A 17,777-nucleotide genomic window follows, 5' to 3' on the forward strand; every position below is an offset into this window, starting at 1 on the left:
GTATCGGCGGTTGAACGATCAGAGATGTATTGACACATGCAATTTTGATAGGTTTTTTCGTAGCCATGGTCGATTTTTTCGGTTTTGATCTTATATACGTCGATTATTTCGGTCTTCTCCTCACATGTGTCATCGTCAACTTTGTCGTCATCACTGCTGTAACTGTTCACGAGTACATTAAAATAAACATGTCATATGGCTGGGGGTCATCTTATTAGAATTAATAGACTATATTCATATGAAATTGCACAGAGGTTTTCATTCAAGTCGGGTCTGGTTTTATTCCAAGGTAATAGATTTTTTATTTTTTATTTACTTGATTTACCATATTAACAACATCTTCCTGTCCCACACGAGCTAAGACAATTTTTGCAATCACCCGTCTTCCTTCTACCGTGTTTAGATATAGCCAATAAAAACACAACAACTTACACTTGTCTGCATTTAAAAGAATCTATTTCCCATAGTAATTTGTTAGCGTGAGCAGATTGTTTTAATTTTGTAGACCGCTGTTTATGTAATTTTATGGACCCCGACTACCAGTGTTGTCCATTGGGGAACAACTATCGTTCAATAATAAACCGCCAAGAAAAATTTAAAAATTATTATTTATTAGCCGTTATTTGCAAAAAGTTTTTTAGAAAATACTATGCGCCCTTCCCCCTGGGAAATACTCAGAATAACTGTTTATGTACAAATAATAAAACAATATACCTAAGAAACAAATATATTTTTAATATTATGAAATGTCATAATTAGTTGTTTTATTATCAGCTATATAATAATAATTTCATTTTTCGCTCCAAACACTTATTTGATAGTGAATCGGTATACCAATATATTTTGTTGTACACTTGAGAGTTAAGTTATTTAGAGGTACGATGGCCTGTCAAGCTCCCCAGGTGATATACAAAATATATTTAATGGAGACTTTAGGAATATTTAAGTGTAGATACGGCTTGGCCATCCTTCTTGTCTTAGGGTACACTAATTTTAAATTTAACCCTATCGACTGTCGCTAAACAGACACGTTACAGTACATAATATTATACATGTAAAGTGAGCTACATAATAGATGTATCAGTTTTTAATGTTGTTTATTAGTTTAAAATCATTTATATACCTCCTTTTCGTTAATATATTATTTTTAATTCCCCAGTTAAAAACGTTTGTAAAATAATATCACAGAATAGACTATAATCAATAATCTAACCGGTGGCTATCCAGTTATCTTAATTCGTGGTTTTGTCTAATCAGTAATCTGTGATAATAATATTTGCTATTTGTTTGGACTGAGATTTGATATAATAGACTTGACAATTTGTCATTTAAAAATTTTAATTATTTAAAAATCTAGTGTCTACACAATAATATACAAAGTTGACGTTTTCTGAACGAACATACATTTAATGTAAATTAAAAAAAAATTCAATATGTTTTTAACAATGGACCCATTTGTATTGCTTATAACGAATGTGCTACGTGTTTTTTAGTTGTAGAATATGAGAAATTATTTTATCAACAAGTTATTTAATCTTATAAAACAAGTTGTATTGTAATTTCAACAAGAAATGTTATGTGTTTGCGAGCGTTTTAATTTGTTTGCTCAACTTGTATAGTTAAATTAATAAAATTATGTTTTTAAAAAATATATTTCACCGTCTGCCTGCCTTTAAATTTGTCCGAGGAAGACTATATTGATGGTAAAGTGGCTATAGTACTTAGAAGTAGTCATGTCCAAAGTACGTTTCGAACCTGGATCCATCACTCGACAAAGGTTACCGCGTAAAAATATTATTCGTTCTTTAATAGACCGCGAAACAAATGGAATAAAATCAAGAATGAAATTTACCAAATCATTTTACCAGACTGTGTTCCCAAATTGTACAATAATAAATGTAGAAAAACCGCCGTGTTACCTAAGAAAGTTTACTCCTGATGGTCGTCATTTCATAGCTTTCTCTCATGACCAACTTTCAGTGGAAGTATATGAATATCAAGGATGTTCAGCAGCAGCAAATTTATTAAGAAAATATAAAGGGAACTGTATCAGCCAAAATAAAGAAGGTGAAGCAGTTCGCATGAAAATATTCGATCGGCTGTTCAAATTAAAACATCGAATAAGAGTGTCGCCCGACGGAGAACAACTTAATAGAGAATGTAGTTTATTTACAGATGATGGATATTATGTGTTAGTTGGATCTGCTGCAATCATTCCTGATGATATACGACCACAGTTTTATGAAATTTATTCTAACAACGAAGCAGTAAGTCCTAATCCACTTTTTCCACTAGAAGACTATACGTTGCACTTGATTGATATAAACCTTGGACGATTATGTGACTCCATACACTTTAAGGCTGATAAAATATTTCTTTCACATAATCAAGGATTATATTTGTATAAAGATACATTAGCCGTTCTCTCTGTTCAACATCAAACTATACATATTTATAAAATAATTGATATGCAGTTATATTTGTTGAGAAGCATTGGACGATATTGTTATGAAGATGATCAGTTATTGATAACGTCGGTTTATACAATTATGAACAGAGCTATGTATAGACCATTCAGAGAAAGTAGCATTAATGGATTAAAACATAAGTTAATGGTATTTTTATATAAAAAGGCCCAAGATGAAGCGAAAAGAACTGGTTCTCAATTTCCTTTAAGAAAATTTTATCAATATTTTAATCAGGCAAGACCTATGATTAACCAATATTTAAACTAACCATTTCTAGTAATGTATTAAAATTATTTTTTATTTTTAGTTTTTGTCACTGCGAATGTGGAAAATGCAATTATTGGATGAAAATCATATACTAGTTAGGTATGCTTCGGAAGAGGTGGCTACTATAAAAATTCAAGAGCCTAATACACAAGCGTCATTCTTTATGATTTATAATATGGTTTCTACTAAGGTGAACATTTAAATCTAAAGTTATGTCTTGAAAAGAACCCAAAAAAATGCAGCAAATAAAATAATTTCATAATCATAATTATAAAATACCGAACACTTTAAAATACAATAATGTGTTTAAAATTCATAGCTATATTTTAATTTGGTCCTCGCAAGTGTTACATGGACATAAGAATTTAATGGTGAAATTGTTTCTAACATATTTGCATACAGTTTATTTTTCATTTGATCTATTCAAAATTAAATTACAATGCTATACCTGACTATAGCATTAACATTTTTTTTTTTAATTATTAGACCTTTATTTTTTAGACTACCAGTTAATAATTTGTACTTGCCTTATTTAAAAATTGGCTCCGATTTTTAGATTTTTAATGTATATGAATGATTTTTTCCGAGTTAATTTTTTTTTTTGTACATCAACTTAATAACTATAAAATAACCATTCATTGATAAACCAATGTATAATTTTTGAGTAACTCGTTTTGAATAGTGAATGGATGTATTAGATGTATGGTTAAGCTCATTAAAATAGGATTGTATCTAAAATTGGTTGCTATAAATGTATATGACAAATCTATCGGCATATATATTTAATCTAAACACAATTTATAAACTGAAATTTTTTTTTTTTTATAGGTTTTAGACGTTTTTGAAAATACATCCGATGAGTTATTAAATGTGTATGAGAATTTTTGCGATTTTTTTCGTAACTCCAAAATTAACCCAGAAGGATTTATGCCTTGTTCTCCATCAAATAATATATTTTCAAAGTGAGTCAACTAAAAAAAAAAAAAAAAAGCATTAGCCAATATTTATTAATGTTCTCAATGTTTGGTTTCTAGAGAATCTCATCAAAAGTTCAAAAATACTATTATCAATGCCAAATTTGGAGGTACCACAGAGGCAAATAAACGAATATTAGGCCAGTTACCAGTGGGAGCACAATCTTTTACCAGCTCCCCATACTTGGATACATCACTGTTTAGTTACGACGAAAAGTGGGTGTCGCCAATGGAAAGGCCCAAAGTTGTTGGTGAATACCCCATAAGGTTTAAACATTTATTATAATTATTTCAGTACAATTTTCTATGTTTAATTAGTATAACATGAAATACTTTTTTTTTAGGTTCTACTCAAGAGAATCGGGTCTGTTAAATTTTTGCTTATATACCAGCGAGTCAAAGGGCCCCAATATAATTGATCGTAGACGGTTGGTGGCATTTACATTTCATCCGACGGACCCTTTTGCTATAAGTGTACAAAGAGACAATTATGATTATGTCGTTAATTTTCATATACGTAAAGTATACCTACCAGAATAGGAAAAAAATTGTAATTTTCTTCAATGTGTATAGTTTTAAATGTAAATGGTCTAGAAAAGATCAGAGATTAATAATTTGTACAAAACAAACGTTCTAGTCTTTTTTTATTTTTTATTATCAATAGTCGAGTTGTTTTATATATAATACAAATTAAGTAAAATTAACAATTTTACATTAACTGTTATGAACATTTATACATTGTTTTACTTAATGTGTCATATGTTGTGATAAAATACATTTATTTTTTATGCATAGAGAAACTTAAGTATAAATAGACAAATTAAACATGAATTGTAGTATAGCATGTTATTTAATTTTTACATTTTCTTCGTCCCTACATTGCAGTTCTTTCCATCGTATTTCAAGGTCTGAATACTTGAGCTGTAAAATTTTCTCTCGCTCCTTTTGACGTTCTACGTCATCAGTTAATGACTGAAATATAATAAAATAACGAGTTAAAAATATTACAGTATAGAGATTTGGAAGTTAAGGTAGACCGAAAAAAAAGTGAGTAAATATGATAGATTCGTAAAATAAACATGTGAGTAAAGAAATTATACATTTGACGGTTTGGCTGGCTGATTTCATTTACATAAGAAAGACAAGGTGAAGAACAAAAAGGGAATTTAATATATAAACAACATTTAAAACATATTTTCTTTTACCTGAAGACGTTTTGGAATAGCCGCTTCTTCTTGTCGTTGTAAAAATTGAAATGTTGACAGCTCTAAATGTGCTTGTTCTATTTCATCTACTAAAGTTTGGAACTGTTTGACGAGACCTTGAGAACGAGTCTGAAAACATCATAATATTTTTAACAACAATTTTTATTTATGTTGATATTTTTCAATTAAAAAAAAAATTTATTTTTGTAACATTCTTTAAATAATTAAAAAAAAAAACATACTTGGTAACCACCGAGAATAATTTTAATTTTTTTTTCCATTTTTCCAGCTTTTTTAGCTTCTTTGGTCATATGACCTCTATTCTGTTCCAGCTTCTTTTCTAAAGATTCTATCCTATCTTTCTTACTAGCTAAATTGGCTCTTGTGTAACGATTTTGGTTGGGTAAAAACAGAACTTGACCCAAACATTCAACCCATACTTGAGTAAACGAATCTAATGATAATTCGCCATGATTCATCCCTTGTTTTACAAATTCCATTTCTTTTTTCAGGGCTTGCTGTGCCTAAAAAAAAAAAATCATATTAAATTATAATTTAAAAATAATATTGTGTTAAAAGGAGAAAAATTAATTAATAATTATTCGTTTTCAATAATTACAATTTCAATTTCGTCTTCAGTGAAGTGGTGGTATGGATGCGATTGTAAATATTGTAAATGCTGAGCTTCAGTTAATATAGGTTGTTTTTTAGGACCACTTTGAGTAAGTGTAGCTACTTCTGGTGGAAGAGGGTTACGAACTGCATCATAATGAAGCATTGTGATCATTTCTTGTTTAATTAATTCTTCAGCCTAAAAAAAAAAATTTAAGTACATAATTTAGTTATTCTACAATTATGTTCGATTTTCGGGCTTCCAATTCATCCAGGAAAAAATTATTCCAATGATTATTTAGAAAACCACTGTGGTTTAAACCTAACCTAACCGGCACTACCCACCACAGTGAATGTGTTAAACAACCAAGTTACCTTTTGAAGATCAGTAAGCGGCGGCTCCGAATTCAAAGGTCTCAACACAATGTTAGTATCAGGTGGACGTGGTAAAGTTCGTTGAATTACTTGAGACCTCAACTTCATTTCCAATTTCCCTAAAACATTTCAATTGTTAGTTTCTTGTACCATGAATTTGATCAATAATTCAATAATTAACTTACGCCTTGCTAAAATTTCTTCTGCACTACGCATTTCGACATCCGACTGATCTTCGACAAAATCTTTTTGAACTTCGGTTTCTTCATCATCAGGGTGATCTTCAGGAACAACAATTTCAAAATCATTTTTTGGCTGAGGTAAAGTACTTAATCCAGCTTTTAATTGTTCTTTCATTTGGTGTTGAAAGTTTTTCATGGCTTGCGGTGTATTTATTACGTCCATTTCCATAGAGTCTGAACGATTGATGCTTAGTTGATCTCTTAAAGGAGTAGGAGTCAATAAACCAGGTTTTACAATCGAACGATCACTTTGAGGAGTTTGAAAACCATCATTAGTGTGTTGTGTATGCGGAGTGCCCAATATTGTGTTCGGTGTTGTAATAACTTGTCTTTGTGGGGTTACACCATTAAAATCAACATTCTGGAGTTCAGTATTAAGTCCACCTTTAAGTGGAGTGTCCACGTGTGTTAATGCCATGATATTTTGAGCATCCTATGACCATAAAACGACACAGATGTTATTTGATATACTAAATAGTATCAAAAATACCTAATTCATTTAAAAATTATTATTTAACCTGTAAAACTTTATCAGTGGACACAGATGGAGTTCGTGGTGTGCGACCAGGAATGTTGTTAATTGATGGTGTGTAGTCTGAAAGCAATGCATCTGACGCCTGTTGAGGGCCATTTTCCATCGCTATTTCCCGAGCCATTTCACTAGCTCGACCTAGCTTGACAACTTGTTGCAATTCCTGAATAAAATTACTAATAAACACACACAAACAATACATAATGATACCTAAAATACTTTGACAAAATTACTTGATCAGAAATTTGTGGTTCTGGTAAAACAAGTTTGCTCATTTTTCTTATGGGCTCTTGACTATTTAACATGGCTGAAGGAACTTCATTTTCTTTTCGTTGTTTTAGCTTTGCTTTATCTTTTTTTCTTTCTCTCTACAAACAATGTATCTAGCTATTAAATTTTGCTTAGACATATTTAAAATACTACAATTTACCTCTTCTACTTGTGAACGTAATTCTCCGTCTAAATTTTGTTGACGCAATTTCCTAAAATCAGGTGCTAATGGGTCGACCTCTTCATTGGCAGTGTCATAGAATCCTAAAGCTGGTTTTTTCTCAAAAGGAATTTCAGCATTATAATCGATGCCTCGTTTTCTTTTATTCCCTCTCCCTACGCCTATACCAGCAGCACGTAATTCTCGGCGTTTCTATAAAATTAATTGTTAATATATACATATTCTATTCCAATAGTAAATTAATGATTTCGAGAATGATTACTTGAAGTGCTGCTAGCCTTCTAGCTTCTTCCAACTGCTTCTCACGCGCTTTACGTTTTGCCTTTTTACCTTGAGTGTTAGCTAAACGAGCTCTTGCTTCAGACAACATTTCCAATTCTACAACAATGAAATATATACCATATTAATTTATTTCAAAAGTATAAAATTATAAATTTCATTTTGTGAGATAGATAGTTATTATATACATATAAACATTCCTTATGAAACTAGCACTTTTAATTTTTCTTATAAAACATACTGACAGACTTTATGACAAAAAAAAAAAAATATATGGTTTCAGCCTGTCTTGTCGGAATGGTGTGAACATTACGATGTTTGTTAAAAGGATTTTTTAATTTTTAATTTATGAGTTATTATTTATTAATCAACAAATATTATAGCACGAAAATTAATTGATTAAAGATTAATAAGTTAAATTGTAATGTGTATCTTTGTATCTTTTCGTGGCAAATTCAAAAGTGGTGTTTTTCTTTAAGAAAATCAATACATTTTTTATTTTATATGGGGCCCCAATAGGTTTTTATGCTGTAATCACCAAAGAAAAACTAATAAAACAATTTAAGTTTAAAGGAAAGTCATCATGTAATGAAATTAAACAGTTTTTTTTAGCTTCAAACGAACATGGTTCAGTGTGAGCTGTGGTGTCACACTGTTAGAACCTTCACTTTGGATACATCAAAATGTATATTTTGTGTTCTAAAAAACATTTTAAAATATAGAAGTTAATTAAATCAAAATACCATCTTCGTCCATATCTTTAGGGTCTGGACGTGCTGGTTTTGTCTCTGGATTAGGATCGATTTCTCCAGGTTTTAATTTTCTTGGGTCATCTCCAACTTCTTCCCCATCCTCTTTTCTTTGAGCTTGATCCCTAAAAATATGATTAATGAAAATAATTACTCTTCCCTTATATTATTATAAAATACTCACAATAGATATTCATATCTTTCCAAACACTGTGAAGCTGTACGACCCACAATTGGAGCAATAGTACGCCACTGGGTTGGCATAAGTTTAGCAAGATGCAATAGTTTTTCATCTTCTTCGCGGCTCCATTCAGTTTTCTTAATACTTGGGTCGAGCCATTCAAACCAACGTGCTTTACACTGTTTGGCTGACTTTCGATGCAACAATGATGCGATACGTGACCACTGATTTTTGCCATATTTCATTACCGCCGCTTTAAGAATTTCATCCTAAATAAAATACATAATTTTAGTAAATATTTATTGTTAATAGATAATAAATAATCGGTAATAATTGTATTTTCTTTGATTCAAACAGAATTAAAAAACAACACCCAAGTGTCATATATATATATAAGGTGATCAGAGAATGGGAGAGGCCAAATTTTGTCATACATTTAAAATGTCTCCAAGAAATCAATGAAAAAATTGCAACGAGTGTTAAGACTTCTGCTAGCATTATATTTCCATTGTTTTCTAGAGACTAAAATCGACATAATAATTATTGTAAATTGATGTGCCTTACCTCGGTGTTTCGCCAAACACCACCTTTTATCATAATTCGCGGCATTTTGAACGGTTAATCTAATGCGTTTTTAGTTTACAACACGAAAGTAGGCAAGTATTATACGTCGGCCGTTTACAAAATACAAAGTATTTGAACTTAGCAAATCAACCGAATCACTTATTGGCGTAAACTCGTTTAGTTTTAGTCAAAAACGTTTTTGGTAAATACAATTTATCCTATAGACTACTCTCTATAGGTAAACATGCTGGATAGTGGATACCGAGTGGCACATAGCAATCCGCAATCATACGAATCAGTGTGCCGGGCCAAATGAATACAATATTAATGTGTTGTAGCATGTGGAGATAGAAAATGACAATTCACATATTAAATACTTGACATTTGGATGTTTAATGAACAAACAAAATTGTTGTCAAACAAAACACAATTTTTTATGGGAGAAATGTATTTTAGAACTGGCTATAACGGTACAATATTTTTAATTGTAGTTAAAAAAAATATTTTAATGTATTTGTTGTGTAATAATATAAAATAAGTTCTGGGGAATATTGACTTGGGACAAAATGCACATTACATAAGAAATAATATTCCTTTATATCCTGTAATTTATTTAAAATGTAGAGCAAACTGCAATTATTGGAAAAAAAGATTTTTAAAAAAAAGACAATTAATACAAGCCTATCCCACGTCTATAGACTTTAGTTTAATCTACACCCGGCTCGGCCGACATCTATCTAAAGCACCAGTGATACCAACTGTCGTATTTTGTCGATTGATATTATGGAATTGATAGGTTATCATTTTAACTTGAATTTGTATAGTAATAAATTCATGTGTAGGTATTTACGGATTATTATTTACCTTAAAATTACATTTTTTTTATAATTATTTTACTTAAATATAAGTTATAATTTATTTATTATTACGGACAGTTTAGTTCTTTGTGAAATGTCAATTGAATCGTTTTCATAATAACACTTGTGGTCTAAAACCAATTTGTTTATAGTTAAAAATTGATTCTCCTTTATATTGGTATTATAGAGACTATGGCGGCATTATATTTTAAAAAACCTAAAAGAAATCTACGAGTCAGAGATTCTGACGAATTGTTCGACGACGAAAATGAAGAAAAAATTAACAATGAATATGGCGCTAAACCACCGCCTAAATCAAATAAAAGCAAAGAAAGCAAAAAAGTCAGTACACTAAGTTTTGAAGATGAGTTAAATGAATGTGAGTAATTAATCATTGCTATAGAATAAATAAAACACCAATTTTGTTTAAAACATGTTATAAATTCTTTGCATCACATTGCGATCCCTCAATATCTCTTCCAGACAATCAATAAAATTGCCTAATATCAAATTTTGTACAATGTTACCTATTGTTTGTGTAGAAACCTATCTTCCATCTTCAGGGTTGAGCTAGTGGTCTCATGTTCCTTGTATCGTTCCAATGTTTCATCAGTCTGCAGGCAGTAATGTTACAAGACATACTAGACCACGTGCGCAGCTCTGAAGATGAGAGGTGTATGGCGTCAAAAACATTGGCGAATAGGTTAATATAGGTGAATTTACAAATTTCGAAAATAATGTATTTAGGTAGTATTTTACCTCTATTGAAAAATTATTACTTGGTCCATCTGAGTCTAATATAATGCATATATTCATGTTTGTTTCTATGATTTATATTACAATAGAGTCATGTACACAGGTGATGATGGTGAAGAGTTCAAAGTCAGAAAATCATCTTACAGTAAAAAAATTAAGAAGCAAATGAACAAAGAGAAAATGGGACGAAATAAGGTTGAAACTGAAAAAAAATCTAAAATTACTACTAATAACACATTCCAATCTGTAATAATTAAAGAGTCTAAAAAAAATGTATGTAGATGATAAAAATATACTTAATTTAGGTGGTATAATTGTATTCGTTATAACATTTTTTAAATTATTTTAGTCAGAACCCGTTGAAAAAGAAATTATGCTTACTGGACGTGATGCTGAAATGGCTGGATATGAATCATCTGACGAAGAGCGTGACACATTTCATCCTTCTGTTCATCGTTTTTCTAATCCAGAAGATGTAAAAATAGTGTTAAAAAGTAAAAAATTATATAAAAGATATTAATAATATAAATATAGAACAATTTTTTTTATTTATAATTTTTTAGAGGGACAAATTCCAAACGCAGCATTAATTCATGCTGCTAGAAAAAGAAGACAACAAGCTCGTGATATGGGAGAAGACTTTATACCTGTATCGCAGTCTCAAGGGTAATTATTAACACAAGTTTTAAAAGAAAATATAGATTAATAAATAATAGTACAATGTATTATTAATCAATGCCATGTATTAAAAAATTTTAGTTGATTAACTTGGGTTCAATCTAAAATCAAGCTAAGGTTTTTTTTGAAGAACTTGATTTAAAATCTACAATTTAATAATTTTTCTTTTTTCCATAAACAAAAAGATAATTAACTCGGTTAAGTTGATGTAAGACTTCCTATAAATCGTTGTTCAGATAGAACATCTATCCACTGTGAAAAAATAAATGTTTTATTAAAGGTTTATTGGAAGAATATTTTGTAACTGTACTTGTTCTTAATATATTATTTAATACTGATAAGTATTTATACAAATCGATTATGATTACTAAAGCTATCATACAGATAAAAATACAAGATATAGTTACAACTATTTTTACTTTTTAGCGACACCAATAATACTGAAAAAGAACCGACTGTTGGTAGACGTTTGACTCGTGAAGAAGATGAATTGGAGGATAGTGATGATGATGGTAGAATTGTTATGTCTGGGATTGTTAGTCAAGCCGAAGACCGGAAAAAAAGCTTGCATATTACAATGACTGGTAAAAAAAAAAAATTGTATTAATTCATATTATAAACTTAAAATGACTCAGGACTTGTTCTAGACAACGCTAACAGCGATGAAATTCAAGATAACGATGAAATGGACGAAGATGATAATGACTGGGAAACCCAACAAATTCGGAAAGGAGTTACAGGATCACAGTTGGCAGCAGCGCAACAAGAGTCTACGTGTATGAATATGTATAGTAATGTTGTCCCTCATCCTGCAATTCCGCAAGTAACAACTATAATGATGGAGCAAAAAGACAAAATAATCAACACTTATGCTCCACATGGTTTAGCGTCTACAATGAAACCAAATGAAATTGTAAAAAAAACCAACGAAATGTATGTTTATTCTATTTTTGTTGTATTACTACTTTACCGTTAATGTACAGGGTCTGTCAGAGATGTCCGACGTTTTTCAAAAATAAATCTAAATCACTTAATTTTTCAGAGCTAATTTACATAATGCCATTTTGTTAAATTTGACTTAAGCAAAAAAAAACTTACTTTTACTAGCAAAACTACTTCCTTTTGAAGTATCCCCATAAAAAGTTATCATGGGGGCACTCACAGTGAAATGAGGTGCCCTGGAAAATGGAAGTGCTTGCAAAATGAAGGTTGGATAACATTATTTTTGCCTATTAAGACAAATTTTTTTTTTTATGTAATAGCAAAATGGAAATAAGTAATTGATGTTTGAAAAATTTAATTTTGTTCCAAACTATCAATAAGTGATTTATTGATTTTCTAAAAACATTATACCTCTATGCAGAACTCTGTATTATTGACAAAGCCGTGACAGGGGCAGTTTTTGCTTAATGTTTTTTTTTAACATCACACATTTTTTTAAAAATTATTTTTAGATTAGCCGAGCTTAAAGAAAAGCAGCGTCCTGATATTAAATATTTTGAAGATATGAGAGATGAAATACCAGAGATCCAAGATAGAGTTGAAAAACTTAAAAGAAATGTTCCAGAGTTGGCTGAATGTTTTCAGTTTTACCAAGATTTACGTGGGTACGTCACTGATCTGGTAGAATGTCTCGATGAAAAGGTAGGCGTGTTAGTTTGCTTAAATGATGTAACGGTGTAGACAACTCGGCTGATTTAATATGATTATGGTGCAGTATTTTTCTAAAGACTAGAACATTGTAACTTTTGTAGATACAATTAGACCTATATTACTTTTATGTAAATTTAAATCTTCATCAATTTAACGATTTACTTCAACTTAAATGAAACTTAAAGTTTGGAAAACTTTTTAGGATATATTGTTTAAAGTTTTCATCAACTCGACTTAAAATCGAAAACTAAATTAAATTGAAAAAAATTAAATGTATTTTATAGGTAATAATTACTCATTACTGTTTTTTTTTTAAATTAAAATGTCTATGTTTTTAATTAGATTCCTGTTCTTGTCATGTTGGAACAACGTCTTTCTAGTGCGTATGAAAAAAGACGTAGTGACCTATTATCCAGACGAAGATTAGATGTAAGGGATCAAGCTGACGAAGCAATGCCAACATCAAATAGTAAATACATCAATTTTATTTGTATATATAAATGTTAAATCTCAGGTAATTTGATAAAAATAAATCATGTACTTGGAACAGAGTTAGGATCATCTTCAGCAGTTCCTCCGAGGTCAGAAGAACAACAAAGAAGAGCAGCTGAGCGTGAAGGTCGTCGTATAAGACGTATGAGGAACAGAGAATTAAAAGCCATCAGTAAACATGCAGATGGCATGTCAACTGACGAAGAAGTTCCAGAAACAGATGCAGCTGCTCTTAGATCTCAAATAGGTAGTAAATATAATGTTCACTCTATATACAACCACTGTTTAAAAAAAAAAAACATTCTTATATAGATAAAATCACAATTCTCTGATAGATACACATTGTGTATATATATATATATATAATATACAATCGCTGTTTTTCTGTGTATGTCTTTCATGAAATATTTCTGTAATCTATAAATCAATTAATTTAAATATCATCTTGGTTGATCAGAAAGTTATGTAATTGGTACTTTGAAGGAGTAAGAATTAAAAAATGTTGATAGGAGAACTACAAAAATAGTTTTCTACTTTTTGTGAAACTTTCGTAATGAACAACAAATATATTATGTTTTTATTTTAAATACAATACCTCATACAAGTTGAAATCAATATCTAATAATATGTTGGTATGTTTTAGAGGTTATAAAAAATGATGCAAATGTCTTAATGGATGATGTTCTTGACGAGTTCGCTTCAGTTGAATTAATTTTGAGACAAATGTTTGAATGGAAAAAAAAGTATCAAGAGACCTACACAGAAGCTTATGTCAATGTTTGTTTGCCTAAATTAGTTGGGCCTTATGTTCGTCTTGAAATGCTATTTTGGAATCCTCTAGAGGTAAATAAACTTGAAATCAAAGCGTATTGTAAAAATTACATTTTGTTGGCGTTTTCGTTTTATAGGATAATCAAAAGTTTGAGGACATGCTGTGGTTTAAAAGTATGCAAAAGTATACCGTGAATGGAATGTCCAATATAGAACAACTATCGAAAAATGTTGATTTAGAATTAATACCAAAAATAATAGAAAAAGTTGTATTGACTAAGCTTGACCGTAAGTACTAATTAAGCAATGCCAAAATAATATTTATATTTAATTTGTAATTTTTCTTTTCTTTTTTCTTTTTTATCTAGAAATTGTGTTGACACAATGGGATCCTTTGTCATCAAAACAGACAAAAGGAATTACTTGTGTTATTAAGAATATACTAGATAATTATCCTACTATTGATCCTGATAGTAAGCTATTAATGGCACTACTGACAAATATAGTAGATAGACTACGAGATGCTGTTGATAATGACGTTTTTATTCCAATTTATCCAAAACAGTGAGACAAAAATATTTTTATTTTATAGTGGTCTTCAAAGATAATTTTTCAAATATTAATACACTTGAATATTCTCTTGATGTTAACAATATTATCGATATCGCGACTTTTTTCACTAATTTTTCTATTTGAATATTAAAAACAAAGTTGAAATTAAAATTACGATGTATTATAACATTGCATTTATTTTTTTTATGATATATGTAATGTTATTACATATTCCATTGGCGTAAATAGAGAGGGTTCTTATTAGGCACAGTTCCCAAGTAAAGTTTATAATTTTTACTAAAATTCTGAGGTAGCTTTCAGAGTTTTTAAAAAGTTCAAACATACTTGGCCCCCCTTTAGTTACGCCAATGAACAATCATAAATTTAAAAAAAAAGTATATGATTAAATATTTGTAATATTTTTGAATTATCAATATTCAAAAAAGTATTGTTGAAAACCCCTGCTATGTACATACTATTAGCAGTAGCGAGGCGTTAGGCTTAATGTGGGATAACCGATAAAAACAAATATTATACATCACATTATCTCCTTAAACGTTTTGCCACTGAATATTAGTAACATTCTGACTCGGTATATTATAATTCTAATTTTTTTTTTAGAGTAATGAATTCTGGAAGAATGAATGTATTTTTTCAAAGGCAATTTAATGTAGCTGTAAAATTATTAGGTAATATCCTTTGTTGGCATCACATAATTGAAGATGCAGTGCTTATAGATCTAGCAATTAATCAAATATTAAATAGATATTTGCTTATGTCTATAAGAACACTTCAGCCCTTAGAAGCAATACTTAAAGTTACCATGGTTTGTAATTTCAAAATATGTTTGTCATTATTTTTAGCTATAAACAATTTAAATCATTATTTTAATTTCGTAGGTTGCCAAACTCTTACCTATATCATGGCTATCGTATGGAAATGCTACGCCTAAAGAATTAACATCATTTTTAAATCAATCAAAGTTGGTGGCTATCGAAATAGATAAATCTCAACCACAAGCAAAGTGAGTCTAAAAATTAATTAATAAATTTGAAATCTAATTATATATTATGATGTATAAAACAATTAAATATTATTATTTAGGCTTGCACTGGACAAACTGAATGAGGTGTTGAAATTGTGATATATTTTTGTCTTGTATCATCACGCATAATGTCATATTGCCCAGCCGTTGTACTACACCAGTTGTATTTAATTATAAAATTCATTAAATTAATTTGATGTTTTCATTTTAGTAATGTTCTACTAATATGAAATAAAAAAAATTTAAAACATACAAAGAATTTACTTTTATGAAAAAACAGTATAAATATTGAATTAAATCAATGCTTATATGGAACCTAACCCAAAATGACTTTATACTATATAAACATAATTTTTTAAATCTTGTTTTTTTAATTTTTCATTGCCTTTGATTCCAAAAGCTTTTTTTGTTGTAACGAGAATCATATGGTTTCATGATAAGTATCCATCACTTAAAAGGACACGTTGTGATGCCATCGAACAACAGCACTTGTAGTCTAGGAATATGCAACGATGCAAGACCCTTAACGTTGTAGCCAGCTGCACCAGTTTGACTACACCGAGTCCCTAACTTAATTAACTTGAACTTTGAATAGCATTTTATATTAATAGTTAACTAAAACTGTTGTTATTATTATTGGTTTTAAACAAAATCAAATATGTTTAGAACTAGGTTTTTTTCCCCCGTGTTGTTCGCCTTATGAAACAAATTAACTATAAATTATTATCTATGAATATGAATAGTAGGTATAAATATTGATATAAAATATATCCAGCATGGTGGTGTTTTTATGATCCTTTCTTGGAGTTATTGAAGTAAAAAAATATTTTAACATGTGCCTTTAAAGATGTGATATCATATATGGCTTATGGGAACTAAATGAATACATCAATTTAATCTAAATAATGTACACCTGTACAAAATGAATACATATTTTTTGATGCAGAAACCGACATTCTTTATGTGGAATTTTAATTCAGTGAGTTCGTTTTAATTATGTCACCTGTTTTTATAATTAGACAAACTTGTGACAGGAAGACCGGCGAGTTGCCTTAAGTGTTTTGAGCATAACGTTGAGATCAGATTCATCAGGGTTTCTTTATACTTGTTGTCAGGAAACCTAATAAAATACATTATTACCTATGAGAAACGAGCAGAGGCGTGCACTAATTGAATAAAACTTCTATCTTAATAACCATCTAGATAAAACGTTCAATCGAATAAGTAGTGGAAAAATCATTCAAATGACGTTTTAACGGAATAGGAATTTGCACAAATCTTGAAGCGAGGAAAACCTAGTCAGGTAATTTAAATCTAATATTATATTATTTTGTAACGATTCGTGTGAATTGTTTATAATTTCTGACGATATATAACTTACAAGTAGGACTAGTATGAACTACATTGAAAATGATCGCTAGCCAAAAATTTGGTTATAAAAAACACTCATGGATCAAGTATTTGATATAATATTAAAATATTAAGGATCTATAATCCACATGAATGTTCTAATAAAAAAAAAAAATCAAAGTCGACTGAAAAATGCGCATTCGTTTTGAACGTTCAAGTGGTTTCTGAGATGAGACCTTTTTCTAATAAACTGTTTTTTAGTTTTGTGGCAGGCTGGGCTTTTTCCATGAAATTACCGAGACAAACATTTATTTTGAATATTATATACAAATTACAATGCACGTGCACCAAATTGGTTTTCAGTTTATTCAATTAAATTGTTATTTATTTGTTTTAAACATTACAGTCGGTTATAATGTTACTAACAAAATTCACGAGAAAGTACTTTAGTGTTAAACTATAAAGGTCTGAAATTTTAGGATTTTCTTGTTTGATAGGCGACCATCAAACGGAGAAGTACAAACAAAAAAATGAAGAAAATTGAAAACTCTTGTAGACTTTGTTTTGTTTTTCTAGACTTTAAGGATGAGTAAACTTTTTCAACTTTTAACCCCCCGAAGTACTAACTAGATAAAATTTGTGATTTATAGTGTTGCTACTCGAAGGAATCGTAACAAACACATAAAAAGCACACATCATAATGTAACTAATGGCCTCTCAACTC

The 17,777-nt window shown here is 29.8% G+C and overlaps 3 protein-coding genes across 4 annotated transcripts; 2 read left to right on the forward strand and 1 right to left on the reverse strand.

The window, feature by feature from the left end:
• Positions 1-1,307: 1,307 nt before the first annotated feature.
• On the forward strand, positions 1,308-4,428 carry LOC126838388 (DET1 homolog). Its single transcript, XM_050572769.1, has 5 exons — positions 1,308-2,702; positions 2,776-2,925; positions 3,564-3,697; positions 3,770-3,976; positions 4,054-4,428. The coding sequence occupies exons 1-5, from the start codon at positions 1,734-1,736 to the stop codon at positions 4,247-4,249; spliced, it is 1,656 nt and encodes a 551-aa protein (XP_050428726.1). The 5' UTR covers positions 1,308-1,733; the 3' UTR covers positions 4,250-4,428.
• On the reverse strand, positions 4,337-9,171 carry LOC126838387 (cell division cycle 5-like protein). Its single transcript, XM_050572768.1, has 13 exons — positions 8,900-9,171; positions 8,339-8,604; positions 8,149-8,279; positions 7,389-7,504; positions 7,106-7,318; positions 6,909-7,043; positions 6,662-6,838; positions 6,087-6,576; positions 5,902-6,020; positions 5,534-5,725; positions 5,157-5,438; positions 4,915-5,043; positions 4,337-4,681 (listed from the first exon to the last, which is right to left on the reverse strand). The coding sequence occupies exons 1-13, from the start codon at positions 8,942-8,944 to the stop codon at positions 4,556-4,558; spliced, it is 2,421 nt and encodes an 806-aa protein (XP_050428725.1). The 5' UTR covers positions 8,945-9,171; the 3' UTR covers positions 4,337-4,555.
• Positions 9,172-9,746: 575 nt separating this feature from the next.
• On the forward strand, positions 9,747-16,015 carry LOC126838270 (PAX3- and PAX7-binding protein 1). 2 transcript variants are annotated; one of them, XM_050572567.1, is made up of 15 exons: positions 9,747-10,135; positions 10,616-10,785; positions 10,862-11,006; positions 11,076-11,178; positions 11,617-11,774; positions 11,826-12,123; positions 12,645-12,834; positions 13,186-13,312; positions 13,394-13,582; positions 13,979-14,178; positions 14,244-14,394; positions 14,475-14,670; positions 15,280-15,484; positions 15,558-15,682; positions 15,763-16,015. In XM_050572567.1, the coding sequence occupies exons 1-15, from the start codon at positions 9,949-9,951 to the stop codon at positions 15,800-15,802; spliced, it is 2,484 nt and encodes an 827-aa protein (XP_050428524.1). In that variant the 5' UTR covers positions 9,747-9,948; the 3' UTR covers positions 15,803-16,015. The 2 variants fall into 2 exon arrangements, with proteins under 2 accessions (XP_050428524.1, XP_050428525.1); XM_050572568.1 differs by having other exon boundaries at positions 9,749-10,135; positions 11,838-12,123; positions 15,763-16,013.
• Positions 16,016-17,777: the final 1,762 nt, after the last annotated feature.

The sequence above is a fragment of the Adelges cooleyi genome, unplaced genomic scaffold (assembly GCF_023614345.1).
Source record: "Adelges cooleyi isolate 19-005CV unplaced genomic scaffold, UGA_ACOO_1.1 ACOO_flye_CR_arks_rails_tigmint_CR_PRNA_30, whole genome shotgun sequence".
NCBI classification, from domain to species: Eukaryota; Metazoa; Arthropoda; class Insecta; order Hemiptera; family Adelgidae; genus Adelges; species Adelges cooleyi.